This window comes from Manacus candei, unplaced genomic scaffold, assembly GCF_025592945.1.
Source record: "Manacus candei isolate 608988 ecotype Guabito, Panama unplaced genomic scaffold, ASM2559294v1 h1tg000011l, whole genome shotgun sequence".
Classification (NCBI taxonomy): Eukaryota; Metazoa; Chordata; class Aves; order Passeriformes; family Pipridae; genus Manacus; species Manacus candei.
Genome location: NW_026138059.1, coordinates 28,697,910 through 28,714,798, shown reverse-complemented (window position 1 = coordinate 28,714,798; position 16,889 = coordinate 28,697,910). Strand labels below are relative to the sequence as shown.

The 16,889-nt window shown below is 38.0% G+C and overlaps 1 protein-coding gene across 8 annotated transcripts in view; it reads left to right on the top strand.

The window, feature by feature from the left end:
- The window catches only part of EPHA7 (EPH receptor A7), a 171,361-nt gene that overhangs the window by 128,073 nt on the left and 26,399 nt on the right, over positions 1–16,889 (top strand). For 5 of the 8 annotated variants that reach the window (XM_051778168.1, XM_051778164.1, XM_051778170.1 and 2 more), the window contains exons 7-10: positions 1,051–1,219; positions 9,026–9,134; positions 9,831–9,886; positions 12,997–13,122. In XM_051778168.1, coding sequence (XP_051634128.1) covers positions 1,051–1,219; positions 9,026–9,134; positions 9,831–9,886; positions 12,997–13,122 — 460 coding nt within the window. Of the gene's footprint in view, positions 1–1,050; positions 1,220–2,313; positions 2,373–9,025; positions 9,135–9,830; positions 9,887–12,996; positions 13,123–16,889 lie in introns of those variants that run through there. The other 3 variants (XM_051778165.1, XM_051778167.1, XM_051778172.1) reach the window with 2 other exon arrangements.

Below are 16,889 nucleotides of genomic sequence, written 5' to 3'. Positions count from 1 at the left end.
CTATTGAAATGAGTACAAATTTATTCCTTCCCTCTGTATCTGTCTCATTAGCGCTGCTGCATACGGCTCATGCTTCTCTGGTCATGTGGTGCATTCAGATGGTTGGTTAATTCATCTCTTCTGCCCTTCAAATCAGGGTTGCATCTGCCACCAAAAATCAACAGGGCTGCACATATCTATGCTGAAAGATAATCTGTGTCAGTAAATGTGATGAATAAGTAGGGCTTTTTGAATACTGTAATGATCTGTGATACAGCTTTTGTACTATTTGAAAGTGAGTTATTACTCATAGGGTTTGTAATCTTTCAGCTTTAAATTTGGGGAGTGTCATACTGAGCTTCTTTCCCTGGGTTCTTCTTTATAACATAGAGTCTAAAACTGAGAAAAGACTAAAAGCCAGAGGAAAAAAATCTGAAGTGAAAACTGAGTTAAGGACCTCAGAAATTGTACAAAATCCAGGCAATTATACATTGGCAATATTGTATTTGTTAAAGATGTTGGAAGAGTAAAATGTCAAAGCAATGATGTCAGTTGGAGTTTTGCCATTCATTTCACAATGTCTAGGACTTCATTCATGATAACTTTGAAGTACTCCAGAAATAAGAAAAAGCTGACAACAAAAAACAGGTTAATGCAGACTGAAGGCAGGTTGCACAGCTATATGTTTGCCGTGTTCTTACGATGAAAGAGTGAATTTCCCTGTCCTTGAACTGTTTAGACCCCATGGATCCCCCTGGAAATCTGTGGTTATTTCTCATCAAAATTTCACAAAATGTAATCAGAGCCTAAAAAGGAATCATTTTTTGTCTGGATGTTCTATGAGCAACAACGTGAGCATCCCATTTGAATTTTATGTTACACTTAGAGCTCTTCATTGCATTGACAATGTTTTGTAATACTCCACAGAGTATGCTTTATTTTTTATGTTAGGGGAAAAGAGCATTCAGCAAATTGAAATAAACTACCCAGGCTGGCTGTCAGTTGCTGTTGTGCAACCATGATAAAATCTGATCTGTAAATGTCATTTAATCTTTGTCTTATTGTTTCCAGGATCAAAGGGAGAGGACCTATTCAACAGTGAAAACCAAATCCACTTCAGCTTCTATTAATAACCTAAAGCCAGGAACAGTGTATGTTTTCCAGATTCGTGCATTTACTGCTGCTGGTTATGGAAATTACAGCCCTAGACTGGATGTTGCCACACTGGAAGAAGCCACAGGTAAGCAATTAGGTTTACAGGGAATTAACCATTTCTGTAGAGGTAGTAAGTAAAGCAAGAAAAGAGTTATAAGCATTATAATTACAATTAGAAGGAATGAAATTCTACAAGAAAGTGGATTTTTGTAACTGTGTTTTGAAGGATGAGCTTCAATAATTTGTTTTACCATAGAACTGAAAATTAGTCTTATAATTAGCTGGGGAAGATTTGTAACATATCAGGTTCATCTCCTCTGCTGCCCTTCTAATACAAAGACTTCCTTTTTTTAAAATTCAAATACACATTTCTTTCTCCCCACAAAAGAAGTGAGTAGTGATGAGCTGAGTAACTCATCTTCTGATTCTTCTGTCACTGGGGAGAAGGAAGGAGGAGATTTCAACCCACAGAGGCTTCTCTGGGTCATTTGTTTCATTTGATTTCCTGAAAAAATCTTGATAGTTTTGTTTAAGCTGTAAATCCGTCTTTAGTGTATTTTGAATTCATTGGCAATGAATTGTGCCCGTATTTGCCTAAAATTCATACTGATACCTTTTTTATTCACCAGTGTAGATATGTGCTTGCATGTTTAGAGAAAATATTCCACATTTTGCATCTTCAGAAAGAAACTCTTCCATCAGTGAGACCTGTCAACTGTGAGCCCATTCTCAGGAACTGTCTGTGTTCCTGGCAGCTCCACCACTCTGTTGCAGACCCAAATTTGGTTACCCTGTTTTGGAACATTTGCTTCAGGTTGACCTGCCTGACAGCAGGTCAGCCAGAATTGGAGCTGGGAATCCATAGCCTACAAGTTCAAAGGGTATGGATGCCATACCCTCTCTGCACTCTATGCAGCCTATCTAAGGTGCAGACACATATTATTGCATCTTATTAATTGCAGCCAGGTGTTGCCTGAACAACTTGTGGGCATCCTTAAAACACAGTGGTTAGGTCTTGATTCCACCTTAGTTTTACACAGAATATAAAAACTATAAATAATGAATAATACCACATATCTAATAGACATAATTGAAATAGTAATTATCATAATAGCAGCAATAAGCTGTTATTACTAATATTATTAGCTCTGTGTCTAATAGCATACTTTCCATCTGTAGAGTTCTGCTTTTGGAAGAGTCAGTAGCAGAATCCCCATTTTGTAGAATGGGAACCTAAGGTACAGCCAGAAGTAATTTCTTATTTTGAGTAGTTTTCTGGAAATTAGAAGTCTGTCATAATCAGACATAAGTTTCTGCTAATTAGCTAATTTATTGTCCATAGTGGTTTAAAATTAGTTCTTAAAAATGTTTCCCCAACATTTCCTTAAGTATCTGCATATTTTTTATATACTGAATGTAAGCATTCTGGTAGCTGCTAAGATTAGCAATGATAATTTCAGAGGAAAACAGTCTTGACTGGAGTTTGGTCAACATATGGAAGATTAGGAAATCCTATAATAAATGCATCACTGACCAAGCTCCTGTACCCTTTTTCTCACTCAAGTGATGAAAAAATGCATATAAACCAGAAAGATGCTTTGCCAGCATGCACAGCAGGTTTTTTCCTTGTCACAAGCCAGCTTTGTGTTTGAGATGCCATGTAAAAATGTCCTGTCTTTTCATTAAAGAAAATTTTAAAAGTGGCATATTTTCCATTAACTTGAGAGGATGCTATAAAATATAATTCCTATCAAGGAGAAGCTTCCACAATTTCCCATATACAATTTTCAGAAAAAAATTGTTGGTAAAAAGATAGTAAATCTCATTAAATTCTTCTAAAATAGTTTTACACAAAAATATTTGTTTCTCATATTTATAGTTTTACGAGAACTTGTGGTCTAATCAAATTAGTCTTTTGTTAGCATTTTAAATGAAGATCTTTATTGGATCATTTTTAAGAAATATGCCTCAAGTGAAGTACTGTACTGTTGAACACTAAACCAGTAAGTATTATGCTGCAGTTTAGAGGCATTGTCTTCTCATTATTCCAGTGGATTTCTGAATGCAGCTTTTAAAAATCTCATAAGTGTTTCAAGAGGAAAATACACACATAAATTATGTAAGAATATATATAATGACCATCACAATCGTGTAGTCATGTTGCCTGAGTGGATTTCTCCTGGTACATAACTGGTTGGCACTTTTGGTTGGTGCTGTTAATTAGGTAGATTTTTGTATCATGCTCCATTTTCTGAATTGTGATAGAAACTGCATAGCCACTTTTCACTGTTCAAAGAACTACATCCATTATAATAATATTACTGATATGCAAAATATACATATTTTATGCCTATATTGGAACATATCATATACGTGGTGTATTGCATAAATATTTAGGTAAAAATTTCATGATTATGAAGTATACATGTTTTATAAAGGCAAAATATTTTTATTATATACTTTGTTTGTCACAGTTCAAGTCAATGACTCTAGTAATTGTATTTTTTTGTTGTCTGGGTGTTAGAGACAAAAGTGCCTCACGAAAAACACACAAATGCATGGAATATCACTTAAGTGGTAATTTTATCTCTTGGTTCACTAAAATATTTAAAAGTCAAGTTAAATGGCTTGAGGCCAGTGGACCTAAAGATGATCCTGAGCTTTTTGTAATTGAAGCAGATTTTTTCACTTGCAGAATCACAGAATCAATTAGGCTGGAAAAGACCTCTGAGAGCTTTGGGTCCAATCTTTGACTTTGTTATGGCTCTCACTGTTAAAGTAAAAGCACTCCACAAAACCTGACGTGACAGTCTTTGCTTTTTCCTTTTGCCATGAATCAGTTTAAATCAAACAAGATTAAAGCAGTATGCATATGTAGCTTTTATTTCTAATGTCTGAAATAACAATACTACGCATTTTTATAGAAGGCATAAAGCAAAATATTTAAGAAAGAAATATTTGGTGTACATGGCTCCAATTATAACTGCAGCTTTTGTGATGGACTTCACCAGAAATTCTTTTTTACAAATTGTACTTTCAGGTTGCTTGCATGCTAAAAGGTTGCTGGAGCAGCAGCACAGCATTTTCAGCTAATATCCATTTCAAATTGTCCAGAGTGTTTAGATACCCATTCCCCATCCCTACAGCCATGTATTTAAAAGATGGTTTTCAGTCCTTTAAATTAAGCATTGTGAGTTGGATGTGCACATGTCATAGCGCCAGACCAGATATCAGCCCATGTAGCAGCTCCCTGTCTCACTCCGGGTCTGAGCACAGTTTAAGCAGAGGTAAGGACAGACTTCTCTGTCCTGCTGCTGGTTTCCTGTCATCACCATTTGGGCAACACCAGTGACAGGGCAACCATGCCATGCACTCCCTGAAAGGGTCTTCTGCATCACAAAATCATTCCTCTAAGAACACTCTAGCATCTTTATTTCTGCCAAACCACAGGGATCATTCCAGAAGCTGGGTTCTGATTTACCCTTACACTAACAGAGTTCATCACACAGAAGAGAGAATCAGCAGAGTACCTGAACAGTCAAATGTCTTAGAATGATGTCACTGAATTCATACCAGACCATGCCCACAGTCAAGCCCCATTTTTTAAAGATGTAAAATTGCATCATATAATACATTGCATCCCACCTATCTTACCAGTTGGCCAGTGTACCACGTCCCAAACATTTTCCAGAGCCCAAAAAGCATCCTCTGCTTGCTTCCAGAATGTGCCAGTACCCAAAATCTGTGAGGCAGTTACACAGAGCAACCCACTCACATATGTCGGCCTCTATGCTCTCATCTTGGCTACTGGATTAGGTGACAGGCTGGGCTGGGGATTTTTCCAAACATTTTTGATGGATGAAGCTTCACACCCTCGCCACTGTGACAGGATACTGCCTCTTCTTCACTTTCAAGTGAGGTTTGCACTGAAGTTCAAAGAGAGAAGGGAACAGTTTAAGGAAATGCTATATTTTACAGAAATTTGACATTCTTTGGGATTGTCTATTTTGATGGCCTGATTATGTTATAGGAACTGAGTATTACTTACACACCTACTCTCATGCACAAGACAGTCACCACTGATTTCTTAGAAGTTCCATGAGTGGGATGCAGCCAAGCCTGCAGAAGCATCCTACTGACCTGGGTATCTCAGAAAGTTATAGTTACTCAAAGATAAGCATTCATTCTTTTCAGGTAAAGAGTAATATTAATAATGTGATCTTTCTCAACTGCATTAGGTAGAATATAGAAAAAATACAGAGTTTCTTTAGGAAATAAAATTGAAGGGGATGGGTGTGTGAGTGTGTGTGTGTGTGTGTATGTGTGTAATTTTCTTCTAGTGCAGATTATTCTAAATCTGTGTAGTATAACAGGGGGGTTGTTATTGTGTGTGTAGGGAGAACAGTCGGTACAAGTCAGTGTCACTGCCAAAATAATTCATGTTGATTGGCTCACTTCTTCCAAGAAAAAAATGGTTTATTTGTTTCTATGGGAACTTCTGAAGTCTGCAACAGGAACCCAATTCTGTGAAATTCATAAAATCCTCTTGTAGACATTATAGTTGTTACCACTGCCAGCAGTAATTCCATCATACCATCTACAATTTCGTTTACCAGCTATTAGTTTAGTTTCCTTTTTTTTTTCTTCTCTTTCACCTGTCTGCTGCATTTTGATCATGGGGTGGTTTACATGGCATCAGGCCTGCTGGAGACAGATGGGGATCACCTGTCTAAAAGAGGGAAAAGGATTCTAGTTTGTGAGTTGGCCAGGCTGATTGACAGGGCTTTAAACTAGGTTTGAAGGGGGAAAGGGATAAGACCAACCTTTCTAGAGATGAGCCTAAGGGCAGCATGCCAGTGTTGGGGGTGAAATCAATAGCCCAGTTGCAGTGCATCTGCACCAATGCACGCAGCATGGATAACAAACAGGAGGAGCTGGAAGCCATCATGCATCAGGAAAGCTATGACATAGTCACCGTCACAGAAACTTGGGATGACTTGCATGACTGGAGTGTTGCAATGGAAGGGACAGGAGAGGAAGGGGAGGTGGTGAGGTAGCTCTGTACACTAGGGAGTGTTTCAACTCAATGATAGTGATGATTAGGTTGGGTGCCTATGGGTAAGGATCAGGGAGAAGGCTAACAAGGCAGACACCGTGGTGGGAGTTTGTTATAGACCACTCAACTGGGTTGAAGAGGCAGATTAACTATTCTATAAGTTGCTGGATAATGTTTCACAATCTCTAGGCCTTGTTCTTGTGCAAGACTTTAACTTGCCAGATATCTGCTGGAAACTGAACACAGCAGAGAGGAGGTTGTCTAGGAAGTTCCTGGAGTGTGTGGAAGATAACTTCCTGACACAGATGGTAAGGAAGCCTACCAAGGGCGATGCCCTGCTAGACCTGCTCTTTATGAACAGAGAAGGGCTGGTGGAAGATGTGGTCGGCAGCCATCTTGGGCATATAAACCATAAAAAAATTGAGTTTTCAATTCTTGATGAAGTAAGGAAAGGGGTCAACAAAACCTCTACCTTGGATATCCAGAGGGCAGACTTTAGCCTGTTCAGAACACTGGTTCAGAGAGTCTTTTGGGAAACAACCCCTAAATACAAAGAGGTCCAGGAAGGCTGGCCATATTTGGAAAGGAAAACTTAAAGGCAAAGGAGCAAGCTGTCCCTGTGTGCTGAAAGATGATCCAGCAGGGAAGAAAACCAGCCTGGCTGAATAGGGAGCTTTCACTGGAACTCAGGAAAAAGAAGAGTTTATAACCTTTGGAAGAAGGGGCAGGCAACTCAGGAAGAGTACAAGGATGTCATCAGGTCTCATGGAAAGAAAACTAGAAAGACAAAGACTCAGCTAGAACTGAATCCGGCCCCTACTGTGAAAGATAATTAAAAGTGTTTTTATAAATACATTAACAGCAAAAGGAGGGCCAAGGAAAATCTGCATCCTTTTTTGGATGTGGAGGAAAACACTGTAACCAAGGATGAGGAAAAGGCTGAGGTACTTAATGCCTTTTTTCACTCAGTCTTCAGTAGTAAGACTGGTTTTCTTCAGGGCAACTAACCCCCTTAGCTGGTAGACAGAGACAAGAAGCAGAATAGACACCCTGCAACCCAGGAGGATATATTAGTGACATGCTGTGTCACTTAGACATTCACAAGCCTACAGGGCTGGATTGGATACAGACAAGGATGCTAAGGGAGCTGGCGGAAGAGCTTGCCAATCCACTCTCCATCCTTTACCAGCAGTCCTGGCTCACCAGGGAAGTCCCAGACAACTGGATGTTGGCCAGTGTGACGTCTATCTACAAGAAGTGTTCAAAGGAGGATCTGGGCAACTACAGGCCTATCAGCCTGACATCAGCACCAGGGAAGGTAATGGATCAGATCATCTTGAGAGCCATCACACAGCATGTCCAGGATGACAAAGCAATCAGGCACAGACAGCATGGGCTTACAAAAGGCAGGTTCTACTTGACCTGCGCAATCTCTTTTTATGACCAGGTGACCTGCTTAGTGTAGGAGGGAAAGGCTGTGGATATAGTCTACCTGGCCTTCAGTAAAGCCTTTGACACTGTCTCCCGCAGCATTCTCCAGGAGAAACTGACAGCCCATGGCTTGGACGGGTGCATTCTTCACTGGGTTAAAAACTAACTGGATGGCCAGAGAGTGGTGGTGAATGGTGCCACATCCAGCTGGCAGAAGGTCACTAGTGGGATTCCACAAAGCTTAGTGTTAGGACCGGTTCTGTTTAATATCTTAATCAGTGATTTGGACAAGGGGATCAAGTGCACCCTCAGTAAGTTCTCAGATGAAAATAAGTTGGATGGGAGCATTGATCTGCTGGAGGGTAGGAAAGCTCTGCAGAGGGATCTGAATCCGTGGGCTGAGGCAAATTTGATCTTGGAGGTCTTCTCCAACCTTAATAATTCTATGACTTTATGACTGGTGCCTTATGTCTCCTCCTCTGTCCATCTCCTGGTCTAGATTCTCACTTACAAATCAACAGAGCTCCACAGAGTTCAGTAGCACTGTGCTCATTTAATACAGCTGAGTACATGGCCACCCTTAGTAGATGTCAGGCAAACAGTGTATTTAACAAACCTCAAGGTTTCTCGGACTAAGTATTTACATAGTCAGTTTACATTAATGTGGCATGCATAAATTCACATATATTAATAGAATTGGCATATATTAATAAAAAGAGCCATAACGTGTGGCTATTTTAGCATATAAATTCTCTGAAGCACGGAGAAGTCCATTTTGTATATGTGGAAGCACCTTTTTGTTGCTAACAGAAACAAATGATAAGTAATAATAACTATTTGCAATGATTATTAGCAGTAAGAGATTGAAATATGCTAACTAGGTAGTCTGTGTTAAGAGCATTTCAGCTCATTTTTCTTAGAGTTAAGACACTATTTTCTTGGAAACCATGAAAGTCATATCAAGGAGCTTTAGAGGGAAAGCTTGAAGCAGAGTTCTTCAGGGATTACTCCTCTACTGTACCTCCTTGGAGGAATATCCAGGTCTTACCTCTTAGGAGGGAGTCAACAACTGAGCAAAACAGAAGGCAGCACAACAGTAGGAGGGAATGGAAGTGACTGGTGCTAGCGGTGCTGGCTTTCAGCTAATGGCTGTACTGCTTTGGCCAAGGAAATTCCAGCTTGGCTCCTTTTTATTCAGTGTAGACAATCATTTACTCATACAGCATTGGGTTAAATTTCCAGTGAAGACCCTTCTTTAGACTAGTATTATCAATATAATAGTTTCAGATAAAAGCAGGCTACAACAGTAGACAATCTACAATTCATGATGATTGACTTAAAGTTTTGCAGTCCCTTTTTAGTGATTAATTTTTAACTAATCTCTTCTCTGTGCTCTGTTTGCAGCCACAGCTGTTTCCAGTGAACAGAATCCTGTTATTATCATAGCTGTGGTTGCTGTGGCAGGAACCATCATTCTGGTCTTCATGGTGTTTGGTTTCATCATCGGACGAAGGTATTGCATCTTTCATGGGCATTAGCACATCTGACCCCACTCTTGTGAACTCTTCAGACATAGTCTGTTCTGGGATAGTAACTTGCAACACTAAAACAGAAATAATTTTTAGTAAGGACAGTTTTCATTTAAATTCCCTTACCAATTATATGGTTTGTCCTATTACCTTGGCAAGACACTTAAATCAAGATGTTCTTTTTGTACTATGTAAATGTGCTGTAAAAGGAACCCCTAGCAGGTTCTTTAACTGTACTCCTCAAAATCCCTCTTCCTGTTCGGTTTTCTCACGTGGAGAAATCTGACACTTTATCTGATCAACCTTTAAATGACTTTACATTCAAGAAAAAGAGACACAGCAGTAAGTTTAAGAATACCCTCATGTAAAACAGTCTTGTACTTTTAAGTTCTTTAATCCTCTGTTTTATCTGTTGAAGCTTTTCACCAGAACTAGAATTTTTTTCTTTAGGACCTGTCCTGACTGGTATTTGATACAAAAGCCTTTTGATTGCACCTGTTCGTGATTTATTTAAAACTTTGCTGTCAATAGAATTATAGGTGAAAGTTTCAAAGGGCCTACAGCAGTTAGGTGCTCAGTGCCTGAAAATCCCAGCCTGCAGAACTGATTTTGTCAGGACTTTAGACATGAGAAGTAAATAATTATTTACCAGTAAAACTAGTGGTTTACTTTCTTTTCAGGCATTGTGGCTACAGCAAAGCAGATCAAGAAGGGGATGAAGAACTTTACTTTCATTGTAAGTGTTTTGCTTTTTTTCCCCCCTTTAAAAAATTCCCAACTGCGGTAGTGTAGACAATACTATAGTGTAGACAATACTAAAACAAGACTCCATGAAAGACAATGCCATGGGAAATTCAAAAATGCTGTGTAAATAACAAGCAGGAAGTTAAACACTGTAAAAATGTGACCTACAGAAAAGGAATGCAGATTAAAGACAACATTGCTCACACAGATGGTTTTATTTCTATACATGTCTATGATATACTGTTGTTTTCATTCTGCATTTTTGTTTTCTTCTTGTTGCTTTGAATATATGTTTCACATTGTCCTAATGATCCCTCTGAGGTGCAGTATTCATGAGACCTTTGCCTAAGATATCTTTACCTCAGGCAAACTTCAGATTAAGAAAGTGAGTAACTGCATCACCCTAAAAATGAAGCTGTTCTGCTCAAAAGCTTTTTTTTGCTGCTGTGAATACTGTACCATCAATATTTACAAAACATAATGTCCTTAAAAATTGAATATTTAATATGAAAAGAAAGAGCATCCACTTTGTTACTGTTTGGGTTCTAGAATCACTTGCCTAGCCAACAGTAGCACCTAAAGCCTCTTTTATTAAAATTGCATCTACCATCTGAACTTATACTAGAATGGTGGGAAAATTCAATAAAACACATCTTTCTTGGGTTAATGACAATTGAAAATGTCAGGGAAATGTAAAGGAAGGATTATGCAAGAATACTTTCATTTTTATCCAAATATTGTTTAAAAAATTTCTTATTTTAGCCCTTTCTCATTTCTACTGCTTTCACTTTTAAAAATCCCCATTATGTCCTTGAAGGAAAAGACCAGCTATGTATTCTTGTATTTCATTATATAAACAAAAGGAACATACTAGCTAAATAATTTCTTTCCTTATCTCCATTATTGGTGACATTTGGTTTTGTTTCAGTGAAAATGTAAATTAATTAATATGAAACCTGCTACACAATAATTGATAGTTGATCCAGAAATATATATATAGACTTTATAGATGTTCATTTCCCTCATTATCCTTTCAAGAAATCTGGTTATCCAGCAAATCAGAAGATTAAGCATACACGATCTTTTTTTAAATCACGGCACAAAATACAAGTAACTTTTTGCCAAAGTAGTTTTTCATCATCTGTTGGTTGTAGATGTAGTATTTAATTTCATTTGATAGCCATGTAGAGAATAAGATGGAACCCACTGCTGTGGCCACCAGCCTGGTCACAGAGCTGTGAACACCAGTTTGGTGGCGTTTTGCTCCATAACATGTAGACAACATTCTTCTGTACTGGGGCACCAGATTTTCAAAAATATAACTTAGAACAATCACTTGCTTATAACAAAAACTTACAAGAGAAACATTTTTTTTAAAGCAGATTTTAAAGCACTGCATCATAGATTTCATTTCAGTTCCCTTCATCTCTCTGTGACCCCAAGTGCTACACTTGAAGATACAACTACAGTGGAGGAGTTTAGTCAGGCAATTCAGATTTATATTTGGGTTCCTCCTCCCATTTTGATCTAGCATTGTCTGCAAATGCAGGCCAGCATTATTTCACATTGCTATGCCAGGATAGCCTTGGCCTGTCAAAATGTTGTATGACAGCTTGAATAAAAAAACATTAGAGGCCCACTTGAGATTTGCAAGGTTACTTCCAATCCAGGCCCCTTATCACAAACACAGGAGGATGGTTCCTTCTCCGTCCTGTTGCCTAAAAGCATTATTAGAGCTGGTCGACCTATGGCTTTGTTCTCATTTTCTCCAATGTCTTTTAGTTTTAAGAAATAAATATTTATAATTTTTAAAAATTGCAGTATTGTCAATACAACTGAAAAAACATCTATTTAACCATATAATATGACAAATAGTAACATCTGGGCAACATTTCAAACAATTTCTCTGGTTGTAAATTCATTAGATTACTCAATAAATTTCTCTAGGTTTTTCCTTTTATGAGGGTTTGTGTTTGTGTCATTAATACCATCTGAAAAACAAATACACACGATTGCTAAGCTATTTTTCAATATATTTTCAAATTTAAAATATTTTATGTTAAATTAAAAGAATACAAAGGAACTGTAAATTATTTATGTTTTGTTCTGACTTTTGTTCCTGTTCTTGTATATCAGCATATCAATTAGCAGAGAAACATTTTTGCATTTTGATATTGAATTCTAATTCACTGATTTAATTAAAGTCAAGAGTATAATCTTTGTGAGCAAATTTCTTTCGTAAAAATTTCTTGATTAGTAGATTTTCAGGGTTGCTCTACTATCACCAGGAGTTTCTACTTTGACCAAAAGAGCAGAAAATAATTTACCTGAATCATTAGCAAACTAAGGGCAAAAACTGCACGCTGGCCAGAGCACTATGCTGCCTGAATTGCACTAAATGTTATACTAAAAATGAATGAACAAAATACAAGTTGCTGCCTATTTTTCACTTTGGTGCTTGAGAAGGGAAATATTGGTGCCACAGAGCCCACTTTCCTTCCTATGCCTTTACAAGTTGACTGCAACGAGTTGACTACAACATGTTCATATTATACTGCAATAAATATGCCTAAGGATATAATTTTTAAATGCTGTGAATACTTTGACTATTGCCACAGTCTGCAAAAAATATTATATTCAGTAGTTTAAGCAAATTGAAGAAGGTGAAGAAATGTTTCAAATCTCACTAGAAGACAGAAATAACATGAAGAAATGCTGTTTATGCATCCTGGGACAAAAGGATAAGCTGTCCTTACACAGAAAAGAAACTTTTGCCTCCTCTACTGGTCTTATACCCCTTCCTTGCTTTGTTTTTACTCCCACTCAACCCTTACATTTTATTCCATTAAGCACTATTTAATGTTTATTACTTAGTTCAAGGTGGAGATGTTAGTCATTTTTAGAGATGGGATTGTGTACTTGTGTCAGCATGCTTGCAGATGATGCCTAAAACTAAGGTTGCTTCTCAGAGCGGCTCTGACTCAGGCAGCGTGGAATCAGGTTCACTCTTCCAAGGAGCACTCTGCATAATGAAATTCCTGGGCTGACTGCACAATAAGTGCTTTTGCTTCATCACAGTCATGCTTTCTTACATCATTACAGTTAAATTTCCAGGCACCAAAACCTACATTGACCCTGAAACCTACGAGGACCCAAATAGAGCTGTCCATCAATTCGCCAAGGAGCTAGATGCCTCTTGTATTAAAATTGAGCGTGTGATTGGAGCAGGTAAGGCTGCCGTGGCTTCCTGATTCAACTGTTCCATTTAGCTGGGATCGAAACTCATACATCATAATGACAGGCAAATAATTATACCTCAAGTATAGAAGAACTTTTTGCATTTGCTAGAGTGGTTAAGAGCAATGAAGCTGCACTCACTTCTAAAATGTAAAAACAAACAGGGGAAAAGCCTAACAAAAGAAACAAATAAATGAGTAAATTAAAAGTCTTGCTTGACATTGAAAGCTTGTGGGTTTTTAATCCTGTATCTGCTGTTAAAAATGGAACTAGGGGGAGTGAGGAGTTTTGCTGCCTATTATTTACTGTCAGAGTAAAGACGTTAGGCATTTGTGCAAATTCTGCTCACTTACCTTTTGCAAGAGGGGTTTTTGACCTCTGAAGCTTCATTCATGTGAGTAAGGAAAACTGGCTGCAGCACAAAATCTTAAACAGAGGCTAGGAAGGTCTTGTTTCTGTATAACAAAATCTTCCCTAAGGCTGTTTTTTTCTTCTACCATTTTTCTTTTTGATATTTTATGAATACAAAAAGTTATTGTTTAACTTCTTATGACTGATTGTAATTGCTTCACCACTACATTGCTTTTCTTCCTCTTGAGCTGTCTACCACCTACTTAAGCCATGATGTTCATGCTCTAAAAAGGCAGTTTCATTTGTTTGCATTAATAAGATATGTGACATTTTTATTGCACTACTCCATGTAGTGAAATTAAGTTTCCATGGGTAAGAAAAATATCAAATACTTTGGATTCCTGGAGGAAAAGTTCATTTGCTTTCCTGTTGTTTTATACAAGTATTAGTAGAATACTTTCTAAATCACCCTGTAGTTTGGCGCTCTAAATTACATACTGTGATATTATTTAAAAACAGAACAAGAAATATCTCTAAAATAAGCTGGTTTACCTGTAAGAAAATCTTTAGACTTAAAATTCACGCCTTTTCAAAGTAACCCCACTCATGTTGAATCATGTCTCAATCAAGGAGTAGTAGCATTGAAATTAACCACACTGCTGAGCAAATTATTCCTTCAGATGAGTAAGAGCATAAGAATTTAGCCCTTGCTAACTAGGAATTTTTGTGATGCTAGAATGGCAGCATCTCCTCTAAAAAATACACAATATACAAGATTAGCATAGACAAATTGCAGAGCTTTATTTTTTGCTCTGAGTTAGAAAGCTACCAGCACAGCAACAGTTCAGAGCGCAAAGATATATTCGGCTGGATTTTGCCAGTGCCTTCTGAGCAAAATGCTGAAAACACTGCAGAGTATACAGTTTAAAATGTATTTTCACTGTTATGACAAATTCCAGAATGTTAATTTTGTTGACTGCAGATGAATTTAATCTTGATTTTAATGAGTATAACTGATAGCAAAATTAACTAACGTGTGTCAGTAGTCATTCTGAAGAAAGTTAACTAGAAGTGCAGTGGTGAAAGCATATTTTGTGTGTCATTTAGCTATGGCTTTAACCTGTTGATGTAAATAGCAAATAGGAGTGAAATGAAATTCAGTCCAGGAACAACAGAATGTTAAAGAGCCAAAGCAGCAGCTGAAACTCATACATCAAAGAAGAATATGGAATTTCTGCTAGTGACAGCAACAGAAAAGCCACTTAGCAATCTCAATGTTCATCAGCAATGCTGGCCACATGAGCTATTGAGTAGTGCCATGTCCCTCAGACAAACAGGGTGCAAGTATGCTTGTGCTCAATTTGCATGAGGAATATGTGCTTTCCTTGCCAACATTTTCATTACCATCCCGCTGTGGCCACCTGTCAGATACAGAATATGGTGTCCACTATGTTAAGTTGTTCATACCACACATCCTTTGTTTTAGCCTCTACCTTGTTGACATGCTGAGCTAGTGGCTGTGCGGCTGTGCAGTATTCCCACTCTTCTTGTCATATTTTCCGGTTCATTTTTGGGCATCATTTCATCTGAATATACTATTTTCTTGGGAATAAAAGTAGTTCATTGGCTAGCATCCTGGCCTGAAATGCATAACGTACAAAAGTTCAACTTTCTGGTTTGCCGGAGTGTGCATGATCTGCTTTTGGAAATCAATCAAAATCAAATCACAGAGAACTGGAAAGGAGTTAAACCCTAGTGTCTTCTGTGCCAAGTGTCCTAATTACCTGGCTCTGAAATATCACAGACACGCACTTATACTCATGCCTTGTTTTCGGTGTGGAACAAAAAAAAATTGCAAAGTACTGCTAGAGAAAATTGTTATCCTTTAGTAAGTTCTTGAGGCTAAGGGCTACGAGTGATGAATTCACTAATAGTCATCCTTGTTGCTAATGGCGTGCAGGAGGGAGGTTAAGGCACCAAGCTAAGGACGTGAGCATCTAGTTGTTGTACATGAAACAGCTATGCCTGCTGGTATTCATAGCTATGACATGGCTATTTAGACCTTGACTTCAGTGCCCAAGGGCAGTTGAGGATAATGTGCAGACAGGAACACTTGTCTGGCCAATTAGCTTAGGTACAGCACAGTATTAACAGAGGTATATGGAGTTGATTTCAGCTAACCTTGATTCAGCAAGCGTGGTGCAGGAGGGAGAGGAATTTGATTCTGTATGCAGTCACCTCCTATAAGATTCATAAAACGAGCCGTACTGAGTGGAGATTTGTCCAAACAAGTCAGTTGGAAATATTAAGTCGTGGTCTAAGTTCTACCCTTCTGGCTGGAGAACTCTGAAACTGATATCCAGTTACTGCTTTTTTCTTTCCCCAACCTCTTCTCTTGGGGCTGTCAGGAGAACTGTAATGTTTGAATGCTGACAGTGTTCTAAACAAGATTTCTCAGAACCCATCCATTAGGACACTTCAGGCATTCAGACCCATTTCCAAGCATACCTCTCTCCACTGCCAGCCAGACATCTTGACAGCATGTACGTGCACTTAAGTTCTGATCCCACAAAGTTTCTCAAGACATCAGTCTATGTCCCAAGAGGATTCGCTAATCAAAATCTCTGTGTCTTACCTCGTTCAATCATTTTTTTTCAGCGCTCCTAAAACATGTCTTAGATGTAGGTGTGTCTGCATACTTGTGTGTACATAACAGCTTAATGTTAAGGCACTACACAGGTATGCAAGAGATAAGTTTCTGACTTGATTTGATTTGGAGGAGGGCCTTGGAACTATATCTCCCATACTCCAGATGAATTTACAAAGTACCAGATTGTTAAATATTTTTGCAATGAGTCTTTCTTTTTAAAAGAGAGATGTTCCCGTTTGTTCAGTATACGTTACTACCCTTTTCTTCTATATTTACAAAGAGATTTTTCTTCCTGGCTGCAGTATTGGATAACTCACTTTTTCTCTCTTCTTACATAGCTGTGAGGCTAGGGACAATCCTTAAATCTTTCATAATCTCATTAATATTGAGGTAGAGGTAATGCCATTCGGCTCCATACATCACATGCTTCCATCCTATTTCCTGTCTGATGGAGTCCAGTTACGTCTCTCCCAAATTTGGTTGTTGCTGCTTTTTTTTTTTTCGTATTCTTGCAGGCTGTTTCGTCTTTTGTATCACATGCTTCTTCAAGTTCCAATTGTCTGTTAGTTTAGAACCTTTTACGAACTTGCAGCATTTGCTTGTGTTTGTTTAATGTAACAAAATTGTTATAAGTCACACCTTTCATTTCATAATCTGTAAAGTAAATTATCTTGCTTGAAGGTAATAATGTAGTGCTTCATTTAACACCATAATGATGCTAAATTAAAAGCAGATCTGCAAGAACTGACTTTTGAAA